The 7,817-nt window shown below is 39.2% G+C and overlaps 2 protein-coding genes across 2 annotated transcripts; one reads left to right on the top strand and one right to left on the bottom strand.

The window, feature by feature from the left end:
- Window positions 1-246: 246 nt before the first annotated feature.
- On the top strand, window positions 247-3,401 carry LOC114729556 (protein WVD2-like 7). Its single transcript, XM_028916576.1, has 9 exons — window positions 247-523; window positions 828-1,361; window positions 1,442-1,876; window positions 1,967-2,025; window positions 2,123-2,200; window positions 2,465-2,540; window positions 2,646-2,708; window positions 2,796-2,906; window positions 3,000-3,401. Exons 1-9 carry the CDS (start codon window positions 449-451, stop codon window positions 3,297-3,299), a joined length of 1,731 nt encoding a protein of 576 aa, XP_028772409.1. The 5' UTR covers window positions 247-448; the 3' UTR covers window positions 3,300-3,401.
- A 213-nt stretch (window positions 3,402-3,614) lies between these two features.
- On the bottom strand, window positions 3,615-7,109 carry LOC114729555 (protein FAR1-RELATED SEQUENCE 5-like). The gene is made up of 2 exons (XM_028916575.1): window positions 6,778-7,109; window positions 3,615-6,424 (listed from the first exon to the last, which is right to left on the bottom strand). The coding sequence occupies exon 2, from the start codon at window positions 6,258-6,260 to the stop codon at window positions 3,954-3,956; it is 2,307 nt and encodes a 768-aa protein (XP_028772408.1). The 5' UTR covers window positions 6,261-6,424; window positions 6,778-7,109; the 3' UTR covers window positions 3,615-3,953.
- Window positions 7,110-7,817: the final 708 nt, after the last annotated feature.

Genomic DNA, 7,817 nt, shown 5'->3' with positions numbered 1-7,817 from the left:
CGATATGTCGTATATAAATTGATATTGAGCAAATAAAATTTAATCTAGTTTTTATATGTTTAATGAAGAAGAACCGTTTAGGTTAATCTCATTAAAATTTAATTGTACGATAACATTAAAGAAATAAATAAAGGGCGCTCGATCACAACATGGCCAGCCTAAAAACACTGCGCAGACTCTTTACTCAAAAAAAAAAAAAACGTTGCGCAGTACAACTTGTTTTACAACTCGAAGCTGTCGGCGTTAACGCACCGTGCACACTGCACAGCTTTCGATTCAAATTTCAAATTTGAACGGTTCGTAATGGCGGAGGCCCTCCGACCAACCAAAACGAACAAAGGGAAGAGGAAACAAGAAGGGCCACATAAATAAAAACGACAATCAAAAGAGTAAAAACTAAAAAAAGATCAGATCTTTTGAGGCTTCGACGTTGCAGAAAGCCAGAAACATGGGAGAATCGGCCTGTCTTTTGCAACAACAACCATTCTGCTATGCTTCCGGCATTTCCAACGAATCCAACGAGGTCAGTTCCTTAACCCACCTCCTCATTATTTGCATTCTTGGATGCTCAAATCCTTTTGTCTCTTCCTTCTTCACGACGAAGCACAAAATTTGGATCTTTAACTTGTTCCTCTTCTCCGCCCAAAAATAGAAAACTTATTCTTCTGCTCTTTATGTCCCCGGCCCAGTCTTCTGCAGTTCTTGACTTTAATTAAACGGTTAAGTTTAACCGCTTCTGCCATCTTATTTGGGGTTCAAATGAACCAAAAGTAGGATTTCTTCGTGTTGCATGGCTTGAAAAAACCTGTGAAAATTGTGCGTTTCAGAGCAACCTAATTCATGCATTCGGTCAGTCAATTTCATTTGGGAGGTTCGGTTCAGAGTCTTTGGCATGGGAGAAATGGTCTTCTTTCTCTCACAATCGCTACGTCGAGGAGGCGGAGAGGTATTCACGGCCCGGGTCAGTTGCAGAGAAAAAAGCTTTCTTTGAAGCTCATTACAAGAAACTCGCTGCTCAAAAGGCTGCTGCTTTGCTTGAGCAAGCAAACAATGCTGCATCGAACAGTGTCAACAACCAAGAACACGAAAAATCAGCCACCAACCAAGAACAAGACGACACAGCTCATCGTAACCCTGATTATCAGGTCACGAGTCCAACTTCTGACACAGTTCACAACAAAGAGGAAGAAGAAGTTAAAGTTGTTAGTTTCGAGCAAAATGCCATAGTCAGCAACAGTAGCAGCGACTCACATTTAAATATGCCCGATATTAACAGAGTGGAGGAATCCCTACCTCTGGTGACCAATTCAATGAAGGTTGAATCACAAAACCAGCTTGAAGATAAGGACGCAAATGAAAAGGTAGAATACTGAAATGAGATTATGTTGATCTGTACCAACCGAATATTTCATGTTTAAAATTCTTGTGTTGTTATTTGCAGCATGGTGGCAATTATGAAGATGAAGTTTTGGCACCAACAAGCACCAAAAAACCGCCAGCCTCTTCCCTGAAGTCGTCGGAGTCTACTGGAACTTCCAAGTTAAACTTTACACCTGCCAAACCTATTTCTCACAAGAAAGAAAACATTATGGGTACCCCAATGAGCAGCAAAAAGCCTGCATTAAGCACGGTTGACAAAAAGAGATCAACCGTGAATTTCACACCCATTAGCTCAGTTGATAAGAAGAAATCAACCGTTAATTCCACACCCCTTAGCTCGGTCGATAAGAAAAGATCAACAGCTAATTTCACACCCATCAGAGAACTCAATAGATTGACCACATCAGTCATGAGGAAGTTTGAAGGTGCAAGAATTGGGAATGCCTCTTCCAAGGCTTCAAAGGATAGTTCCACTCCCTTAAGAACCCCAACCATGGTATTTTTAGCCTTGTCATTCTGTCTTGTCAAATATATGTTTTTTTCTTATTATTGTCCCAATCAACTTCAAATTGCCGTCTAACTGTAGGCTTCGAAGAACCAGTTACAGAAGCCTCCCGCAGGGACCCCATTGACAGAAAACAGAGGGTAGCTGATATAAATTATTTTTATCGCCATCAAAATCCATTTCCACTATTCTAGCTGATTATGGCACGATGTTCATCTTAATTTTGTAACACTGTAGGACCAAGACCCCTTTTGCTGGTTCATTATCTTTGGGTAGCAATACAGCTGGACCCAAATGGCGCTTGCCCTCTACAGGGTAAGTTATTTCTTGGATTATTTTTCTATGAAAACTTCAGGGTTCTAGTCTTCTTGACAGAATTCAGAATTATATATCACAGAGAAATTAAATTTTCATGTACCAAGTATCACCTAAACGATTGGCTTGAATAGCATCGCTGGTATCTCTACCAGCAATTACCAGCGTCTTGAAGGGACTTCACTTCTATTTCGTGGTCATTAATTTCGGGTTTAGATCAATGTTTCAAACTTTGTAAAAATTTGAAATGTTAAATGCTTGCAGGAATAAAATGAGATCCCCGACCATATCCTCCCCTTTCAGCTTGAGGACCGAAGAAAGGGCTGCCAGAAGAAAGAAGGCAATGCTCCGAACCATGTTTATCTTCTAATCCAGTTGACTCAAATTTGTGGGCTTTACTGAAAGTATGTTTCTTTCTTTGTCTATTGATCTTAATGGAATGCAGAAACTCGAAGAGAAGTTCAACGCCAATGAGGCACACAAGGTGCAGCTACATACAAAGCTAAAGGTGGGTTCACAAGGGAAATTGACCTCAAGAGTTGTAGGTTCATCAGATCAATAAAAAATATTCAAATTCGATCGTCTTAATGTGCAGGAGAAAGCAGAAACAGAAATCAGAAGACTACGCCAAAGCCTTTGCTTTAAGGCCAGGCCACTACCTGATTTTTACAAAGAAAGGAAAGAATTAAAGAACGAGACAAACAAGGTATCTTTCTCAAATTTGCACAATATTAAGTTCCCTAAGAAGCCAAAAGTTCATAATCAGAGTTAATTTCTGTTTCCTTTTTTCCCCTTGCAGTGCCAATCCCCCGAGTCACCGAAACAAGGGAAAAAAACTACTCCCGCTAGGGTATGGAGCAAATCCTGTCTGACTCCTCAGAAATCTACAATAAAAAACATTGGCACCAAGAATCATCTAGAAACGAATGGGCGAAGCTCCAACTACCATCTAACCTCAAATTCCAGGATGATTACGCAGGAGAATTCATCGCCTAATATTCAGCGTGAAAACCAATATGACGGCCACCACATAGAATCCACGCAACGGCTGGAGCAGGGCGTCACCAGAAAATGTCGAAGAACTTGGCATAATATTTAGATCGTTAAAAATGAATAGCAAATGATGCTTGCAGAAACGGAATGTACCATATTAAATCACTGATTATGCATAATAGTAGTCGATGGCCCTTATACTAGAAAACTACTTCATTTTGTTTGTTTTTATTATTCTGCACTACATGTCTCCTCTGTGAACAGAACTGGCGAGAAAGGGGAAAAAGTCTCTCTTGAAACATATGGTGTCCTCATTGGGCAATAACTCATAAGCTATTAATAATCACCACCAAAAAAGACAATATATCTGGAATCAAGGGTTCCCTCTTCCATGAAGCCAATTTTTGAATTCTAAATGACAAAGGGAAAACGGTCAACTGTCATTATTTGCTTTGAAGAAAGCGGATGGAATCAGTGTTACTTTTCACAACCAAGGGAATGCAGAAAGAACTCCGGATCCGGACAAAATTAACAATCAAGGGTATCATTTACTTATATGATACGTGCGTAATCACTAATTTAGGGAGACGATGTTACACTATACACATGACTGTCACATATATAGCTGCGCTTTGTACATTTGAGAGTCGTGTGACCAAATAAAATGATTCCTTGTAGAATTAATGATAATGTAGTACCAATTCATGTGATATCACCTTCACAGGAAGACGACGTTCACCATCTACCTCTAATAGTGTGTTCAAGTTTGCTTCCAGAAATCTAGTCTCGCATCTTTTGTCCATCTCTTTAAGATGTACAATGATGGAAGTATCCTTATATTCCTGTAATCAAGAACTTTTAATGCATGGCTGCATAGGACTCCCATCGACTCAAATTTCATACAGGTGCAGCTGACAGTCTCATTAGATGAATCAAAGGTAACGGTATACTCTCGTACGTGCTCATATATGCTAACTTTATACCTGTACAATGATCCACTTTCACTGCAATGCTTTATCACTAGATTTAAACAAGTTTCATATTCCTTCTGAAATAACTCAAATATCTTAGGTGTATATGGATCTCTTGCATGCTTCAAAAGAATCACATCTCCCATCAGTGCTGGCATACGCTGGCTCATATCATAATTGGCTTCTAATTCCTTATAGTGCCAATCAGCCACCACCTTCCCAAGATACTTGACAAATGATAGCACATCCGTATCATTCGTTAGCTGCTTCTTCAAGCCACCAGTAAGATTTTCTCTCCAAAGCACACTCGTTATGTCAGCACAGAAATTTTGCCTTCCATATGCTAAGGCCCAGTTGTCTCTACTTTCATATATTCGACACAACCATTCATTTTCCCAAAGATTATACCTGCCCAGGAAATCATTCCATGCATTAACAAAGTCATCCTCCTCCTCGTGATCGAAAAAGCAGCTTCTCAAATCATTAACAAAAGAATTAGATCCCATAAACATGTGACCAAGTTGATTTAGTGCATTTTGGTACACATGCCATGCACAGATTTGGCAGTTAGTTTCACGCAAGACAGAAGACACTGCTTCAGCTATTATATCATCTTGATCTATAAGAATTGTCTTTGGCTGTCTTCTGGACATCGCCTCCAAGAAGACTTGAAATAGCCACTTGAAAGATTCAATCGTTTCATCATATAGAAGCGCAGCCCCAAAGATAAGCATTTGCTTGTGATTATTGACACCAAGAAATGGAGCAAAAGGGCGGGAGTCTCCATAAAATCTGTAACTACAATCAAAACAAACAACATCACCAAAATCACAGTAGTCTCCTACCATCTTTGTGTCAGCCCAAAACATATTAGTTATTTGATCATCAGAATCAAGTTGAAAAGCATAAAAGAAGGAAGGATTTTTTGATCGCTTGATTCGAAAGTGATGCTTTAGCTTTTCAACTTCTCCCTCTTTCATTTCTCTTGTGCACTTTAAGGGCAATTTATTTCCATATTCTATGGGGTCACAACCCCGGTCATCTAAACCTTCAATAGCCTTGCAATTTGATCCAGACTCAGGAAGCACCACGGAAGCATCTACCATGTTGTTCTTAATGGCTTGAATCGTGGCTATTCTCTTCTGTGATCGTAACATGTGAACTCTACAAGCAGCAACGAGCTCATGATTATGCTTTTCTTCAAAATGAGTTACACAATATCTACCATCCGGTTGACGAGAAATTACCAGTTGTGCTAAACATCCAATTCTAGTTTCTTTTCGAGGCCTCTTCACATTCATATCACGTTTGTCTTTCTGCCGAAAACCTTCTCGAAAGCATGTGAACCTTCTAGAGGCTACAGCACCATCAATTTTACTTCTATTTACATAATCCTTCCGTACACTGAAACCTACACGTCCAGCATATGTATTATAAAACTCATATGCACGATCTTCTGAATCAAATCCCATTCCAACTCTTGGTACCCCATCCAACACAGAATTATTAGACCCGTTAGATTCAACTGCTTGAGCAAAACTCAATCTTCTCTGCGATGGTAACATATGAGCAGTACAGGGTGTTGCAAACTCATGATTGTGCTCTGCTTCAAAATGAGTGACACGAAACTTGCCATTAGGCTGACGAGCAATAGTCATATGTGCCAGGCATCCAGTCCTTGTCTCTGGCTGGGATTTCCTCACACCGGCATTATGTTTATTAGGCCTATAGCCCTGTCTGTAGCAAGTGTATCTTCTAGATACCACAGCACCATTCACCCTACTTTTGTTGACAAAATCTTTTCTTATGCTGAAGCCTTTCAAAACAGCGTGCCTGCTATAACACTTGTAAGCATGGTCTTCTGAATCAAACTCCAAGCCAATTTTTGGTACCATGGATGGCTCCCCCTCAGCTTTTATGACATTACTGCTACTTGATACATTAACAGAGGAAATGTCTGATTCCCGAGAGAGAATACCATTCGCAGCCTCAATCTGAAAATTGCGATCACACAAAATGCTTGAATTCAGACAATCATCACTATTTCCCATCAGACTCGGGACAAGCGGGACCAATATTTGGGCTTGTACACTCATTCTCAGTATCAATGACCGCGTCACTGTCTACGATTGAGGAATCCTTGGGGCTTTGACTCTGGTGTCTAACATCAATTGCTGCTCCAGGAGACATTTGACCTTCATTTTGCTCATCATATTCTGGTGGGTGTCTTTTGATATCAGGTTCTAGACCCCCCATGGACCTTTATGGGAACATACCACCCAAAAAAAAAAACAAAAAGTTAGGGGAACAATGCGCTGTAGCAACATAAGATGAGAGAGTCATAAGGAAGATGGGAGGAATGATCAAGCTTGTCAAAATGAAAATAACAGAAATAATAGAACATCACTTGCACTTCCATGCTCTACAATTCCAGATAGCAGTATCATGCTACTAAAATAAATCTGTATCATACAAGTAATTCATTAATAACCCATAACCGCACTCGAATTTCTTATTTTTCGTAGAGGAATCGGGGAAGTCACATACTTATGTTTCAGCAAGACAAAGATTTAAAAAAAAAAAAAACAGCAAAGTAATACAAAGAATGAATACATGGTCCTGTTGGCATATGTTCAAGCGACCTAAATGTCTCCCGGTAAAGAATCATCTGGAGCTCGACTCTGCGAGGAATGCACACAACGCGGATCAACGGGCAGAATCCGCTGCCGATGTGGCGATTGGCAGGAAATCGAACGGACTGGATATAGTTAGATGATGGTGTATGCCCAGAGATGACATCCCAGGACGAGAGCAGGCCAGGAGGCAGAGCACCCACAAGAATGGAGTGTGGAATTTTTAGGGCTTTCTAACCAGTTCGCTTGGGAAGAAGTGCCGTGAAAGTGAGGTCGCGTCTTTTCCCATGAATGTTTCATCTTCTTCTCTTATCCGCCGCATTACGTTGGCGGAAAAAAAGAAAAAAGAATTCTACCCCATTAATATGCCGAGTATCTTATAAAAAATAAATACGAGGAAAAATTGGGGTGAATCCAATAGCAGCCCAGCCCCGACAAATCTTATTAAAAAAAAGAAGAAGATGTATTTATCCATCTAGCAAATAAGTATCACTTGTTACTAAGGTATTTAACTGATTCATACAACCCACCTCTCTTTAAAAATTGTTTGGATATAGCTGTCATTAAATTGATCCTTTAGGACCTAAATATCATTTCCCTTACATTTTTTGGCCAGCTGGCAAGGATTTCTCTTACTTTTTTCACTCTAGCTATTTATGTATAAATATAAATTATAAAGTGCAATAACGTAAAATATATATTACAAGAATTTATAGCCTTTGCTCGTCCTTTGCGGATTTACCTTTTTTTTTTAAAGAAAAAAAGCTTTTTAATTCTTATATGAGGAGAGAAAAAAAAAAAACCTCATCATCCTGGATATGCAAGCATCTATGAACTATCCGTGAATTCGAATTTTCATCGGGTATACAATTTTTAATTCACTTGTCAGTATTTTTTTGAAAATAGACTCAATCTTTCATTAGTGATCAAGTGTTAGTTTAACTTTTAATTTAATTCTAAATATAAAATCTTAATTTATTTTGTCTCTTCTATTTATCTATTTTTTTAAAGTAATCATTA

This window comes from Neltuma alba, unplaced genomic scaffold, assembly GCF_004799145.2.
Source record: "Neltuma alba isolate B1F8T4 unplaced genomic scaffold, ASM479914v2 tig00012646_pilon, whole genome shotgun sequence".
Taxonomy (NCBI): domain Eukaryota; kingdom Viridiplantae; phylum Streptophyta; class Magnoliopsida; order Fabales; family Fabaceae; genus Neltuma; species Neltuma alba.
This window is presented reverse-complemented; position numbering and strand designations above follow the sequence as displayed.

Coding starts and splice junctions, on each gene's coding strand:
- LOC114729555 (XM_028916575.1), bottom strand. CDS start 6,260: ATGAGTGTACAAGCCCAAATATTGGTCCCGCTTGTCCCGAGTCTGATG.
- LOC114729556 (XM_028916576.1), top strand. CDS start 449: ATGGGAGAATCGGCCTGTCTTTTGCAACAACAACCATTCTGCTATGCT. Junction 524..827: donor TTTCCAACGAATCCAACGAG/GTCAGTTCCTTA, acceptor TGTGCGTTTCAG/AGCAACCTAATTCATGCATT. Junction 2,709..2,795: donor AGCTACATACAAAGCTAAAG/GTGGGTTCACAA, acceptor CTTAATGTGCAG/GAGAAAGCAGAAACAGAAAT.